The sequence below is a fragment of the Cetorhinus maximus genome, unplaced genomic scaffold (genome assembly GCF_964194155.1).
Source record: "Cetorhinus maximus unplaced genomic scaffold, sCetMax3.hap1.1 HAP1_SCAFFOLD_535, whole genome shotgun sequence".
Classification (NCBI taxonomy): domain Eukaryota; kingdom Metazoa; phylum Chordata; class Chondrichthyes; order Lamniformes; family Cetorhinidae; genus Cetorhinus; species Cetorhinus maximus.
This window is the reverse complement of record NW_027596477.1, coordinates 114462-133402: the sequence shown is the minus strand read 5'-3', so window position 1 is coordinate 133402 and position 18941 is coordinate 114462. Positions and strand designations below refer to the sequence as shown.

The following is an 18941-nucleotide window of genomic DNA, read 5'->3' as shown; positions in this document are numbered from 1 at the left end:
GTGACACACACTCACCCAGAACACCAGATCACACGCAGTGACACACACTCACCCAGAACACCAGACCACACGCAGTGACAGACACTCACCCAGAACACCAGAACACACACAGTGACACGCACTCACCCAGAACACCAGACCACGCGCAGTGACACACGCTCACACAGAGCACCAGACCACGCAGTGACACACACTCACCAAGAACACCAGACCACACGCAGTGACACACACTCACATAGAACACCAGACCACACGCAGTGACACACACTCACCCAGAATACCAGACCACACGCTGTGACACACACTCACCTACAACACCAGACCACACGCAGTGACACACACTCACCCAGAACACCAGACCACACGCAGTGACACACACTCACATAGAACACCAGACCACACGCAGTGACACACACAATCACATAGAACACCAGACCACACGCAGTGACACACGCTCACCCAGAACACTAGAGCAGGCGCATTGACAAACACTCACCCTGAACACCAGACCACACGCAGTGACACACACTCACCTAGAACACCAGACCACACGCAGTGACACACACTCACCTAGAACACCAGACCACACGCAGGTGACACACACTCACCCAGAACACTAGACCACAAGCAGTGACACACACTCACATAGAACACCAGACCACGCAGTGACACACACTCACCATGAACACCAGACCACACGCAGTGACACACACTCACATAGAACACCAGACCACACGCAGTGACACACACACACATAGAACACCAGACCACACGCAGTGACACACACTCACCCAGAACACCAGACCACGCGCAGTGACACACACTCACCCATAACACCAGACCACACGCTGTGACACACACTCACCTAGAACACCAGACCACACGCAATGACACACACTCACCCAGAACACCAGAACACATGCAGTGACACACACTCACATAGAACACCAGACCACGCAGTGACACACACTCACCATGAACACCAGACCACACGCAGTGACACACACTCACCATGAACACCAGACCACACGCAGTGACACACACTCACATAGAACACCAGACCACACGCAGTGACACACACTCACCCAGAACACCAGACCACGCGCAGTGACACACACTCACCAAGAACACCATATCACACGCTGTGACACACACTCACCCTGAACACCAGACCACACGCAGTGACACACACTCACCTAGAACACCAGACCACACGCAGTGACACACACTCACATAGAACATCAGACCACACGCAGTGACACACACTCACCCAGAACACCAGACCACACGCAGTGACACACACTCACCTAGAACAACAGACCACACGCAGTGACACACACTCACATAGAACACCAGACCACATGCAGTGACACACACTCACCCAGAACACCAGACCACGCAGTGACACACACTCACCATGAACACCAGACCACACGCAGTGACACACACTCACATAGAACACCAGACCACGCAGTGACACACACTCACCGTGAACACCAGACCACACGCAGTGACACACACTCACATAGAACACCAGACCACACGCAGTGACACACACTCACACAGAGCACCAGACTACGCAGTGACACACACTCACCCAGAACACAGGACTACACGCAGTGACACACACTCACCCAGAACAGACCACACGCAGTGACACACACTCACACAGAACATGAGACCCCACGCAGTGACACACACTCACCCTGAACACCAGAACACACTCAGTGACACACACTCACCCAGAACATGAGACCACATGCAGTGACACACACTCACCCTGAACACCAGACCACAGGCAGTGACACACACTCACCCAGAACATGAGACCACAGGCAGTGACACACACTCACCTAGAACACCAGACCACACGCAGTGACACACACTCACCCTGAACACCAGATCACACGCAGTGACACACATTCACCCTTAACACAAGACCATACGCAGTGACACACACTCACCCAGAACACCAGACCACACGCAGTGACACACACTCACCCAGAACACCTGACCACACGCAGTGACACACACTCACCCAGAACAACAGACCACACGCAGTGACACACGCTCACACAGAGCACCAGACCACGCAGTGACACACACTCACCCTGAACACCAGATCACGCGCAGTGACACACACTCACCATGAACATCAGGCCATGTGCAGTGACACACACTCACCATGAACACCAGGCCACTGGCAGTGACACACGCTCACCCAGAACACTAGAGCAGGCGCATTGACAAACACACACCCTGAACACCGGACCAGGCGCAATGACACACCCTCACACAGAACACCAGACCACACGCTGTGACACACACTCACCTAGAACACCAGACCACACGCTGTGACACACACTCACCTAGAACACCAGACCACGCGCAGTGACACGCACTCACCCAGAACACTAGACCACACGCAGTGACACACACTCACCCAGAACACTAGACCACGCGCATTGACACACAATCACCCTGAACACCAGTCCACACGCAGGGACACAAAGTCACCCAGAACATGAGACCACACGCAGTGACACACGCTCACACAGAGCACCAGACCACGCAGTGACACACACTCATCCAGAACACCAGACCACACACAGTGACAGACACTCATCCAGAACACATGACCACACGCAGTGACACACACTCATTCAGAACACCAGACCACACCAGTGACACACACTCACCTAGAACAACAGACCACACGAAGTGACACACACTCACCCAGAACAACAGACCACATGCTGTGACACACACTCACCCTGAACACCAGACCACGCGCATTGACACACAATCACCCTGGACACCAGACCACGCGCAGTGACACACACTCACCCTGAACACCAGACCACACGCAGTGACACACACTCACAGAGCACCAGACCACACAGTGACGCACACTCACCCAGAACACCAGAGCACACGCAGTGACACACACTCACAGAGCACCAGACCACACGCAGTGACACACACTCACCCAGAACACCAGACCACACGCAGTGACACACCCTCACCCAGAACATGAGACCACACGCAGTGACACACACTCACCCTGAACACCAGACCACGCGCAGTAACACAGACTCACCCTGAACACCAGACCACACGCAGTGACACACACTCACCATGAACACCAGACCACACACAGTGACACACACTCACATAGAACACCAGACCACACGCAGTGACACACACTCACCCAGAACACCAGACCAGGCGCAGTGACACACACTCACCCAGAACACCATATCACACGCTGTGACACACACTCACCCAGAACACCAGACCACACACAGTGACAGACACTCACCTAGAACACCAGACCACACGCAGTGACACACACTCACATAGAACACCAGGCCACACGCAGTGACACACACTCACCCAGAACACCAGATCACATGCAGTGACACACACTCGCCCAGAACACCAGACCACACGCAGTGACACACACTCACCCAGAACACCAGAACACACGCAGTGACACACACTCACCGAGAACACCAGACCACGCGCAGTGACACACACTCACCCAGAACACCAGATCACACGCAGTGACACACACGCACCAAGAACACCAGACCACGCGCAGTGACACACACTCACCCTGAACACCAGACCACACGCAGTGACACACACTCACCCAGAACACCAGAACACAGGCAGTGACACACACTCACCCAGAACACCAGACCACACACAGTGACACACATTCACCCAGAACACCAGACCACACGCAGTGACACACACTCACCTAGAACACCAGACCACACGCAGTGACACACACTCACATAGAACACCAGACCACACGCAGTGACACACACTCACCCAGAACACCAGACCACACGCTGTGACACACACTCACCGAGAACACCAGACCACACGCAGTGACACACACTCACCCAGAACACCAGATCACACGCAGTGACACACACTCACCCAGAACACCAGACCACACGCAGTGACACACACTCACCCAGAACACCAGAACACACGCAGTGACACACACTCACCCAGAACACCAGACCACGCGCAGTGACACACACTCACCCAGAACACCAGATCACACGCAGTGACACACACTCACCAAGAACACCAGACCACACGCAGTGACACACACTAACATAGAACACCAGACCACACGCAGTGACACACACTCACCCAGAACACCAGACCACACGCTGTGACACACACTCACCTAGAACACCAGACCACACGCAGTGACACACACTCACCCAGAACACCAGACCACACGCAGTGACACACACTCACATAGAACACCAGTCCACGCAGTGACACACACTCACCATGAACACCAGACCACACGTAGTGACACAGATTCACATAGAACACCAGACCACACGCAGTGACACACACTCACATAGAACACCAGACCACACGCAGTGACACACACACTCACATAGAACACCAGACCACACGCAGTGACACACGCTCACCCAGAACACTAGAGCAGGCGCATTGACAAACACTCACCCTGAACACCAGACCACACGCAGTGACACACACTCACCTAGAACACCAGACCACACGCAGTGACACACACTCACCTAGAACACCAGACCACACGCAGGTGACACACACTCACCCAGAACACTAGACCACACGCAGTGACACACACTCACATAGAACACCAGACCACGCAGTGACACACACTCACCATGAACACCAGACCACACGCAGTGACACACACTCACATATAAGACCAGACCACACGCAGTGACACACACTCACATAAAACACCAGACCACACGCAGTGACACACACTCACCCAGAACACCAGACCACGCGCAGTGACACACACTCACCCAGAACACCAGACCACACGCTGTGACACACACTCACCTAGAACACCAGACCACACGCAATGACACACACTCACCCAGAACACCAGAACACATGCAGTGACACACACTCACATAGAACACCAGACCACGCAGTGACACACACTCACCATGAACACCAGACCACACGCAGTGACACACACTCACATAGAACACCAGACCACGCAGTGACACACACTCACCATGAACACCAGACCACACGCAGTGACACACACTCACATAGAACACCAGACCACACGCAGTGACACACACTCACACAGAGCACCAGACTACGCCGTGACACACACTCACCCAGAACACCAGACCACACGCAGTGTCACAGCCTCACCTAGAACACCACATCACGTGCAGGGACACACACTCACCCAGAACATGAGACCACGTGCAGTGACACACACTCACCATGAACACCAGACCACACGCAGTGACACACACTCACCATGAACACCAGACCACACGCAGTGACACACACTCACCTAGAACACCAGACCACACGCAGTGACACACACTCACCTAGAACACCAGACCACACGCAGTGACACACACTCGCCCAGAACACCAGACCACACGCAGTGACACACACTCACCCAGAACACCAGAACACACGTAGTGACACACACTCACCCAGAACACCAGACCACGCGCAGTGACACACACTCATCCAGAACACCATATCACACGCAGTGACACACACTCACCAAGAACACCAGACCACACGCAGTGACACACATTCACATAGAACACCAGACCACACGCAGTGACACACACTCACATAGAACACCAGACCACACGCAGTGACACACACACTCACATAGAAACCAGACCACACGCAGTGCCACACGCTCACCCAGAACACTAGAGCAGGCGCATTGACAAACACTCACCCTGAACACCAGACCACACGCAGTGACACACACTCACCTAGAACACCAGACCACACGCAGTGACACACACTCACCAAGAACACCAGACCACACGCAGTGACACACACTCACCCAGAACACCAGACCACACGCGGTGACACACACTCACCCAGAACACCAGACCACACGCAGTGACACACGCTCACGTGGAACACCAGACCACACGCAGTGACACACACTCACATAGAACACCAGACCACGCAGTGACACACACTCACCATGAACACCAGACCACACGCAGTGACACACACTCACATAGAACACCAGACCACACGCAGTGACACACACTCACACAGAGCACCAGACTACGCAGTGACACACACTCACCCAGAACACCAGACCACACGCAGTGTCACAGCCTCACCTAGAACACCACATCACGTGCAGGGACACACACTCACCCAGAACATGAGACCACGTGCAGTGACACACACTCACCATGAATACCTGACCATGCACCGTGACACACACTCACCCAGAACATGAGACCACACGCAGTGTCACACCCTCACCTAGAACAGCAGATCACGTGCAGGGACACACACTCACCCAGAACACGAGACCACACGCAGTGACACACACTCACCTTAAAACCAGACCAAGCTCAGTGACACACACTCACCCTGAACACCAGACCACACGCAGTGACACACATTCACCCTTAACACCAGACCACACGCAGCGACACACACTCACCCGGAACAACAGACCACACGCAGTGACACACACTCACCCTGAACACCAGACCACGCGCAGTGACGCACACTCACCCTGAACACCAGACGACACGCAGTGACACACACTCACCCTGAACACCAGACCACGCGCAGTGACGCACACTCATCCTGAACACCAGACCACACGCAGTGACACACACTCACCCAGAACACCAGACCACACGCAGTGACACACACTGACCCAGAACATGAGACCACACGCAGTGACACACACTCACCCAGAACATGAGACCACACGCAGTGACACACACTGACCCTGAACATGAGACCACACGCAGCGACACACACTCGCCCAGAACACCAGACCACACGCAGTGACACACACTCACCCAGAACACCAGACCACACGCAATGACACACATTCACCCGGAACAACAGACCACACGCAGTGACACACACTCACCCTGAACACCAGACCACACGCAGTGACACACACTGACCCGGAACAACAGACCACACGCAGTGACACACACTCACAGAGCACCAGACCACACAGTGACGCACACTCACCCAGAACACCAGATCACACGCAGTGACATACACTGACCCAGAACATGAGACCACACGCAGCGACACACACTCGCCCAGAACACCAGACCACACGCAGTGACACACACTCACCCTGAACACCAGACCACGCGCAGTGACACACACTGACCCAGAACACCAGACCACACGCAATGACACACACTCACCCTGAACACCAGACCACGCGCAGTGACACACACTGACCCAGAACACCAGACCACACGCAATGACACACACTCACCCTGAACACCAGACCACACGCAGTGAAACACACTCACACAGAACATGAGACCACACGCAGTGACGCACACTCACCCAGAACATGAGACCACATGCAGTGACACACACTGACCGGGAACATGAGACCACACGCAGCGACACACACTCACCATGAACACCAGACCACATGCAGTGACACACACTCACACAGAACATGAGACCACACGCAGTGACGCACTCTCACCCAGAACACCAGACCACACGCAGTGACACACACTCACCCAGAACATGAGACCACACGCAGTGACGCACACTCACCGCGAACACCAGACCACACGCAGAGACGCACACTCACCCCGAACACCAGACCACACGCAGTGACGCACACTCACCCAGAACACCAGACCACACGCAGTGACACACACTCACACAGAACATGAGACCACACGCAGTGACGCACACTCACCCAGAACATGAGACCACACGCAGTGACACACACTGACCCAGAACATGAGACCACACGCAGTGACACACACTCACCCAGAACACCAGATCACACGCAGTGACACACACTCACCCAGAACACCAGATCACACGCAGTGACACACACTCGCCCAGAACACCAGATCACACGCAGCGACACACACTCACCTAGAACACCAGACCACTCGCAGCGACACACACTCACCCAGAACACCAGACCACGCTCAGTGACACACACTCACCCAGAACACCAGATCACACGCAGTGACACACACTCACCCAGAACACCAGACCACGCGCAGTGACACACACTCACCCAGAACACCAGATCACACGCTGTGACACACACTCACCCAGAACACCAGACCACACGCAGTGACACACACTCACCATGAACACCAGACCACACGCAGTCACACACACTCACCCAGAACACCAGACCACACGCTGTGACACACACTCACCTAGAACACCAGACCACACGCAGTGACACATACTCACACAGAACACCAGACCACACGCAGTGACACACACTCACACAGAGCACCAGACCACACACAGTGACACACACTCACATAGAACACCGGACCACGCAGTGACACACACTCACCATGAACACCAGACCACACGCAGTGACACACACTCACATAGAACACCAGACCACACGCAGTGACACACACTAACCCGAACACCAGACCACACGCAGTGACACACACTCACACAGAACACCAGACCACACGCAGTGACACACGCTCACCCAGAACACCAGACCACACGCAGTGACACACACTTACCCAGAACACTAGAGCAGGCGCATTGACAAACACTCACCCTGAACACCAGACCAGGCGCAGTGACACACACTCACACAGAGCACCAGAATACGCAGTGACACACACTCACCCAGAACACCAGACCACACGCAGTGACACACACTCACATAGTACACCAGACCACACGCAGTGTCACACCCTCACCTAGAACACCAGACCACACGCAGTGACGCACACTCACCCAGAACACCAGACCACACGCAGTGACACACACTCACACAGAACATGAGAGCACACGCAGTGACGCACACTCACCCAGAACATGACACCACACGCAGTGACACACACTGACCCAGAACATGAGACCACACGCAGTGACACACACCTACCCAGAACACCAGACCACACGCAGTGACGCACACTCACCCAGAACATGAGACCACACGCAGTGACACACACTGACCCAGAACATGAGACCACACGCAGTGACACACATTCACCCAGAACACCAGATCACACGCAGTGACACACACTCACCCAGAACACCAGATCACACGTAGTGACACACTCACACAGAGCACCAGACCACACACAGTGACACACACTCACATAGAACACCGGACCACGCAGTGACACACACTCACCATGAACACCAGACCACACGCAGTGACACACTCTTACATAGAACACCAGACCACACGCAGTGACACACACTCACCCAGAACACCAGACCACACGCTGTGACACACACTCACATAGAACACCAGACCACACGCAGTGACACACGCTCACCCAGAACACCAGACCACACGCAGTGACACACACTCACGCAGAACACCAGACCACACGCAGTGACACACACTCACCCAGAACACTAGAGCAGGCGCATTGACAAACACTCACCCTGAACACCAGACCAGGCGCAGTGACACACACTCACACAGAGCACCAGACTACGCAGTGACACACACTCACCCAGAACACCAGACCACACGCAGTGACACACACTCACATAGAACACCAAACCACACGCAGTGTCACACCCTCACCTAGAACACCAGACCACACGCAGTGACGCACACTCACCCAGAACACCAGGCCACACGCAGTGACGCACACTCACCCAGAACACCAGACCACACGCAGTGACACACACTCACACAGAACATGAGAGCACACGCGGTGACGCACACTCACCCAGAACATGAGACCACACGCAGTGACACACACTGACCCAGAACATGAGACCAGACGCAGTGACACACACTCACCCAGAACACCAGATCACACGTAGTGACACACACTCACCCAGAACACCAGATCACACGTAGTGACACACACTCACCCAGAACACCAGATCACACGCAGTGACACACACTCGCCCAGAACACCAGATCACACGCAGCGACACACACTCACCTAGAACACCAGACCACACGCAGTGACACACACTCACCCAGAACACCAGACCACACGCTGTGACACACACTCACCTACAACACCAGACCACTCGCAGCGACACACACTCACCCAGAATACCAGACCACGCGCAGTGACACACACTCACCCAGAACACCAGACCAGGCGCAGTGACACACACTCACCCAGAACACCAGATCACACGCTGTGACACACACTCACCCAGAACACCAGACCACACGCAGTGACACACACTCACCTAGAACACCAGACCACACGCAGTCACACACACTCACCCAGAACACCAGATCACACGCTGTGACACACACTCACCCAGAACACCAGACCACACGCAGTGACACACACTAACATAGAACACCAGACCACACGCAGTGACACACACTCACCCAGAACACCAGACCACACGCTGTGACACACACTCACCTAGAACACCAGACCACACGCAGTGACACACACTCACATAGAACACCAGACCACACGCAGTGACACACACTCACACAGAGCACCAGACCACACACAGTGACACACACTCACATAGAACACCGGACCACGCAGTGACACACACTCACCATGAACACCAGACCACACGCAGTGACACACACTCACATAGAACACCAGACCACACGCAGTGACACACACTCACCCAGAACACCAGACCACACGCAGTGACACACACGCACGCAGAACACCAGACCACACGCAGTGACACACACTCACCCAGAACACTAGAGCAGGCGGATTGACAAACACTCACCCTGAACACCAGACCAGGCTCAGTGACACACACTCACACAGAGCACCAGACTACGCAGTGACACACACTCACCCAGAACACCAGACCACACGCAGTGACACACACTCACATAGAACACCAGACCACACGCAGTGACACACACTCACATAGAACACCAGACCACACGCAGTGACACACACTAACCCGAACACCAGACCACACGCAGTGACACACACTCACATAGAACACCAGACCACACGCAGTGACACACGCTCACCCAGAACACCAGACCACACGCAGTGACACACACTCACGCAGAACACCAGACCACACGCAGTGACACACACTTACCCAGAACACTAGAGCAGGCGCATTGACAAACACTCACGCTGAACACCAGACCAGGCGCAGTGACACACACTCACACAGAGCACCAGAATACGCAGTGACACACACTCACCCAGAACACCAGACCACACGCAGTGACACACACTCACATAGTACACCAGACCACACGCAGTGTCACACCCTCACCTAGAACACCAGACCACACGCAGTGACGCACACTCACCTAGAACACCAGACCACACGCAGTGACGCACACTCACCCAGAACACCAGACCACACGCAGTGACACACACTCACACAGAACATGAGAGCACACGCAGTGACGCACACTCACCCAGAACATGACACCACACGCAGTGACACACACTGACCCAGAACATGAGACCACACGCAGTGACACACACCTACCCAGAACACCAGACCACACGCAGTGACGCACACTCACCCAGAACATGAGACCACATGCAGTGACACACACTGACCCAGAACATGAGACCACACGCAGTGACACACATTCACCCAGAACACCAGATCACACGTAGTGACACACACTCACCCAGAACACCAGATCACACGTAGTGACACACTCACACAGAGCACCAGACCACACACAGTGACACACACTCACATAGAACACCGGACCACGCAGTGACACACACTCACCATGAACACCAGACCACACGCAGTGACACACTCTTACATAGAACACCAGACCACACGCAGTGACACACACTCACCCAGAACACCAGACCACACGCTGTGACACACACTCACATAGAACACCAGACCACACGCAGTGACACACGCTCACCCAGAACACCAGACCACACGCAGTGACACACACTCACGCAGAACACCAGACCACACGCAGTGACACACACTCACCCAGAACACTAGAGCAGGCGCATTGACAAACACTCACCCTGAACACCAGACCAGGCGCAGTGACACACACTCACACAGAGCACCAGACTACGCAGTGACACACACTCACCCAGAACACCAGACCACACGCAGTGACACACACTCACATAGAACACCAGACCACACGCAGTGTGACACCCTCACCTAGAACACCAGACCACACGCAGTGACGCACACTCACCCAGAACACCAGACCACACGCAGTGACGCACACTCACCCAGAACACCAGACCACACGCAGTGACACACACTCACACACAACATGAGACCACACGCGGTGACGCACACTCACCCAGAACATGAGACCACACGCAGTGACACACACTGACCCAGAACATGAGACCAGACGCAGTGACACACACTCACCCAGAACACCAGATCACACGTAGTGACACACACTCACCCAGAACACCAGATCACACGTAGTGACACACACTCACCCAGAACACCAGATCACACGCAGTGACACACACTCGCCCAGAACACCAGATCACACGCAGCGACACACACTCACCTAGAACACCAGACCACACGCAGTGACACACACTCACCCAGAACACCAGACCACACGCTGTGACACACACTCACCTACAACACCAGACCACTCGCAGCGACACACACTCACCCAGAACACCAGACCACGCGCAGTGACACACACTCACCCAGAACACCAGACCAGGCGCAGTGACACACACTCACCCAGAACACCAGATCACACGCTGTGACACACACTCACCCAGAACACCAGACCACACGCAGTGACACACACTCACCTAGAACACCAGACCACACGCAGTCACACACACTCACCCAGAACACCAGATCACACGCTGTGACACACACTCACCCAGAACACCAGACCACACGCAGTGACACACACTAACATAGAACACCAGACCACACGCAGTGACACACACTCACCCAGAACACCAGACCACACGCTGTGACACACACTCACCTAGAACACCAGACCACACGCAGTGACACACACTCACATAGAACACCAGACCACACGCAGTGACACACACTCACACAGAGCACCAGACCACACACAGTGACACACACTCACATAGAACACCGGACCACGCAGTGACACACACTCACCATGAACACCAGACCACACGCAGTGACACACACTCACATAGAACACCAGACCACACGCAGTGACACACACTCACCCAGAACACCAGACCACACGCAGTGACACACGCTCACCCAGAACACCAGACCACACGCAGTGACACACACGCACGCAGAACACCAGACCACACGCAGTGACACACACTCACCCAGAACACTAGAGCAGGCGCATTGACAAACACTCACCCTGAACACCAGACCAGGCTCAGTGACACACACTCACACAGAGCACCAGACTACGCAGTGACACACACTCACCCAGAACACCAGACCACACGCAGTGACACACACTCACATAGAACACCAGACCACACGCAGTGACACACACTCACGCAGAACACCAGACCACACGCAGTGACACACACTCACCCAGAACACTAGAGCAGGCGCATTGACAAACACTCACCCTGAACACCAGACCAGGCTCCGTGACACACACTCACACAGAGCACCAGACTACGTAGTGACACACACTCACCCAGAACACCAGACCACACGCAGTGACACACACTCACATAGAACACCAGACCACACGCAGTGACACACACTCACATAGAACACCAGACCACACGCAGTGTCACACCCTCACCTAGAACACCAGACCACACGCAGTGACACACACTCACCCAGAACACAGGACCACGTGCAGTGACACACACTCACCATGAATACCTGACCATGCACCATGACACGCACTGACCCAGACACCAGTCCACACGCAGTGACACCCACTCACCTAGAACACCAGACGATTGCAAATCCAGGCGATGACCTGCACCCATCTTCAGAGCAACAAACGCGGGGCCTTTAACTGGAATAAAACATTCAACAATTAGTAACCGTGAGCACGAAAACCCGCAGCACTGCAGACCTCGGCATTCAAATGGCACCAGGTCAAACACGGCCAAGGAAACCCCCTGATTACCACGTACCACCACCACCTCCCTCAGCTGATGAATCAGTGCTCCTCCATGTTGAACATCATTTGGAGGAAAGTCTGAGGGTGGCTAGGGCGCAGAATGTACTCTGGTTGGGGGACTTCAATGTCAATCACCAAGAGTGGCTCGGTAGCACCACTACTGACCGAGCTGGCCGAGTCCTAAAGGACAGAGCTGCTAGACTGGGTCTGTGGCAGATGGTGAGGGAATCAACAAGAGGGAAAAACATAGTTGATCTCATCGTCACCACACTATCTGCTGCAGATACATCTGTCCATGACAGTATCGGTAGGAGTGACCACCACACAGTCCTTGTGGAGATGAAGTCCCGCCTTCACATTGAGGATACCCTCCATTGTGTTGTGTGGCACTACCACAGTGCTAAATGTGATAGATTTTGAACAGGTCTAGCAACTCAAGACTTTGCATCCATGAGGCACTGTGGGCAATCAGCAGCAGCAGCAGAATCGTACTTGAACACAATCTGTAACCTCATGGGCCGGCATATCCCCCACTCTACCATTACCATCAAGCCAGAGGATCAACCCTGGTTCAATGAAGAGTGTAGGTGGGCATGCCAGAAGCAGCACCAGGCATTTACTCGGCTATATGGAAAATTGCCCAGGTATGTCCTGTAAACAAAAAGCAGGACATATTTAATCCAGTCAATTACTGCCCCATCAGTCTACTCTCCATCAGTAAAGTAATGGAAGGGGTCATCAACAGTGCTATCAAGCGGCACTTGCTTAGCAATAACCTGCTCACTGGTGCTCAGTTTGAGTTCCGCCACTCAGCTCCTGACCTCATCACAGTCTTGGTTCAAACGTGGAAAAAAGAGCTGAACTCCTGAGGTGAGATGAGAGTGTCTGCCCTTAACATCAAGGCAGCATTTGACCAAGTGTGGCATCAAGGAGCCCTAGAAAAACTGGAGTCAATGGGAATCAGGGGGAAATCTCTCCACTGGTTGGAGTCATACCTAGCACAAAGGAAGATGGTTGTGGTTGTTGGAAGTCAGTCATCTCAGCTCCAGGACATCACTGCAGGAGTTCCTCAGGGTAGTGTCCTCGGCCCAACAATCTTCAGCTGCTTCATCAATGATCAACACTCCAACATAAGGTCCACAGTGTGGATGTTTGCTGGTGTTTGCACAATGTTCAGTACAATTAACAATTCCTCAGATATAGGAGCAGTCTGTGCCCATATGCAGCAAGATAACATTCAGCTTGAGTATTGCTGAAAAAAAGACATTTTGTTGAAGCTTTTTGTCTTGTACTCACCAGGACAATTGCAAGAACACCAATGTCAGGGGAAGCAGCAACTTTATACTGTATGGGAAGAGAGTGCTGATTGGTTGGCAAGTGGACTCTGATTGGTGAACGCACTGCCATGGAGAATACACCAGTTAATTGTGACTGCCAAGTATTGTTTGAAATTTAAACCGGGCAGCTTGACTCTGATTGGTCAAGGCATTGTCCTGAGGAATGAACCAGCGAATGGCTATCACTTATTTTGTTTAACTGAAACAGGCGCAATGTGCTGCCCAAAGCATTAACAACTGCAAGAGTGCAGGACGCACTCAATCCCACTCCTATCATCACTACCTTCACCCTTCACTGAAAGTACATCATGTCCATTGCAGTCTGCATTCAGTGCCTTGTGCCTCTTACCTTGCGGGTGATCAGCCAGCACAGGGAGCTGGGCCACAGTTAGACTGGTTTCATTCCCGTACTCCCCTTCAGTGAAGCTTGGCAAAAATCGGACTTGTTGCCAAAGAACTGGCTGCTCCAAAGAATTGAGTTCTGACAAAGGGGTGGGAGGACACACAGTTAGTGAGTGTTCACATCACTGCCCATACCAGCTACATTAACACCTCCCAGATCAAAGAAAAATACTATATAACAAAAAATGCTGGAAAAACTCAGCAAGTCTAGCAACATCTGAGGAGAGAGTAATATATTTAACATTTCGAGTCCGTATGACTCTTCTTCAGAGCCCTGAGTTTTTCCAGCATTTTCTGTTTTTATTTCGGTACCAGCATCTGCAGTATTTTGTTTTTACTTTAGAGAAAATTTCATATTGGCCAAGGGGTAAAAGGCTGTATCTAAGTGACCAAGTGTTGATAAGGAGGGTGGGTGGGTGTCAGGGGTCAGCAGCCAGGGGTATGAGTCAGTGTAAGGGGTCAGCAGCCAGGGGTTAATGGTCAGTGTCAGGGGTCAGCAGCTGGGGTTAAGGGTCAGTGTCAAGGGTCAGCAGCTGGGGTTAAGGGTCAGCGTCAGGGGTCAGCAGCTGGGGTTAAGGGTCAGTGTCAGGGGTCAGCAGCTGGGGTTAAGGGTCAGTGTCAGGGATCAGCAGCTGGGGTTAAGGGTCAATGTCAGGGATCAGCAGCTGGGGTTAAGGGTCAGCGGCTGGGGTTAAGGGTCAGTGGCTGGGGTTAAGGGTCAGTGTCAGGGGTCAGCAGCTGGGGTTAGGGGTTAAGGGTCAGTGTCAGGGGTTAGCAGGCAAGGTTGAAAGTCGGGGTCAGCAGCTGGGGCTAGGGGTCAGTGTCAGGGGTCAGTAGCCAGGGTTGAAGGTCGAGGTCAACAGCTGGGGATAGGGGTCAGAGTCGGGTCAGCAGCCAGGGTTGAGGGTCGGGGACAGTGGCCAGGGTTGAGGGTCGGGGTCAGCAGCTGGTGATAGGGATCAGTATCTATCACTGAGCAACAGGAGTGTTAGCCACACCTTTCAGCAGTTTGGTTTCCACGGTGTCACGAAGCCTCTTCCAGTGAATTCCCGGCGGTTTGTAAACAGCGAAGAGGCCATTCAGAGACTGGTAAAGTGACCGTGAGAGTCTCACCATCCCGTCCGCCTGTAAACACACAATCAGACAACAGGGGATAGCGACTGGGCCCTGCTCAGAGCCTCCGGAGCCCCGCGCCCGGGTGAGAGAGCCCCCTATCCCTCGGGCGGATGGACGGACCGCCCCCCCCCAGATCAGGGGGACAGGCCCTGTCCCCTCACACGCGGGTGGGTACAAGTCCAGCTCTCACTCTCTCTTTACACTCGAATCCCACCTGATTCCTCTCAATTCGCGATGCGTCTGCTCGAATCCTTCCCCAACCCCCACCGCGACCATTGGTCAGTGTAACCCCGCCTCTGCTGTTCATTGGATCCTTCTGGACCCGTGTAAATGTCAGGAAATGTCATTGACCTCCCAAGACATCGCCCTCTCTAGGCCCGTCGGAATTACTGACCATCCTATACAGCGCCTTCTGCAGGCCCGGCGGTATTACTGACCTCCCCAAACAACGCCCCCTGCAGGCACGGCGGTATTACTGACCTCCCCAAACACCGCCCTCTGCATGCCCTGCGGTTATAATGACCTCCCCATACAGCGCCCACTGCAGGCCCGGCGGTATTACTGACCTCCCTATACAGCGCCCACTGCAGGCCCGGCGGTATTACTACCCCCCCGCATACAGCGCCCACTGAAGGCCCGGCGGTATTACTACCCTCCGCATACAGCGCCCACTGAAGGCCCGGCGGTATTACTACCCTCCGCATACAGCGCCCACTGAAGGCCCGGCGGTATTACTACCCTCCGCATACAGCGCCCACTGAAGGCCCGGCGGTATTACTACCCTCCGCATACAGCGCCCACTGAAGGCCCGGCGGTATTACTACCCTCCGCATACAGCGCCCACTGAAGGCCCGGCGGCATTAATGACCTCCCCATACAGCGCTATCTGCAGGCCCGACAGTATTAATGAACTCAGAAACAGAATTCCCTGGAAAAACTCAGCAGGTCTGGCAGCATCGGCGGAGAAGAGCAAAGTTGACGTTTCAAGTCCTCATGACCCTTCAACAGAACTGAGTGTAGTTAGGAGAGGGGTGAAATATAAGCTGGTTTAAGGTGGGGGGCGGGGGGGGGGGGGTGGGGACAGAAGTTGGGGGGGGCGGGGGTGGTTGTAGGGATAAGCAAGCAGTGATAGGAGCAGATAATCAGAAGATGTCACAGACAAAAGGGTCAAAGAGGTGTTGAAGGTGGTGATATTGTCTAAGAAAATGTGCTAATTAAGAATGGAAGACGGGATACTCAAAGTACAGCTCTAGTGGGGGTGGGGTGGAAAGACTGACAGGGTATTACAGTTATAGGTTTAAAAATAATGGAAATAGGTGGGAAAAGAAAAATCTACATAAATTATTGGGAAAAACAAAAGGAAGGGGTAAGAAACGGAAAGGGGGTGGGGATGGAGTTCAAGATCTAAAGTTGTTGACCTCCTTGTTCAGCGCCCACTGCAGGTCCAGTGGTATTAATGACCTCCCCATACAGCGCCCTCTGCCGGCCCGGCGGTATTACTGACCTTCCCAAAAAGCGCCCTCTGCCGGCCCGGCGGTATTACTGACCCCCCATACTGCGCCCCCTGCAGGCCCGGTGGTATTACTGACCTTCCCATACAGCGCCCCCTGCAGGCCCATAGCGTTGGGATGTTTTTTGTTGAATCAGGACCTGATTATAGAATCATTGTGTGTCTAAATTCCACTCTGGAGACTTGAGCCCATAATCCAGGCTGACACTCCAGTACAGCACTGAGAGTGCTGCACTGCCGAAGGTGCTGTCCTCTCAATGAGCTGCCCTGTCTGCTCTCTGCATCCCATGCCACAATTTGAAGAAGAGCAGGGGCTCTTTGTCCCTCAACCAAAAAACTAAAGTAGATTGTCTGTCTGTTCATTGTCCCATTGCTGTTTGTGGGATCTTGCTGTGCTCAGAAGAGTCATATGGACACAAAATGTTAACTCTTTTTTTTCTCTCCACAGATGCTGTTAGAGCTGCTGAGTTTTTTTTTAGCATTTTCTGTTTTTGTTTTAGATTTCCAGCACCCACAGAATTTGGCTTTTATATTA

At 53.8% G+C, this 18941-nt stretch overlaps 1 protein-coding gene across 1 annotated transcript in view; it reads right to left on the bottom strand.

The window, feature by feature from the left end:
• trub2 (TruB pseudouridine (psi) synthase family member 2) overlaps window positions 1-17260 on the bottom strand; it is a 111957-nt gene extending 94697 nt beyond the window's left edge. The window contains exons 1-4 of the mRNA XM_078535575.1: window positions 17111-17260; window positions 16779-16905; window positions 15728-15859; window positions 13859-13933 (exon numbers count right to left, since the gene is read on the bottom strand). Of these exons, the coding sequence (XP_078391701.1) occupies window positions 13859-13933; window positions 15728-15859; window positions 16779-16905; window positions 17111-17203 (427 nt within the window). The 5' untranslated portion in view covers window positions 17204-17260. The remainder of the gene's footprint in view (window positions 1-13858; window positions 13934-15727; window positions 15860-16778; window positions 16906-17110) is intronic.
• Window positions 17261-18941: the final 1681 nt, after the last annotated feature.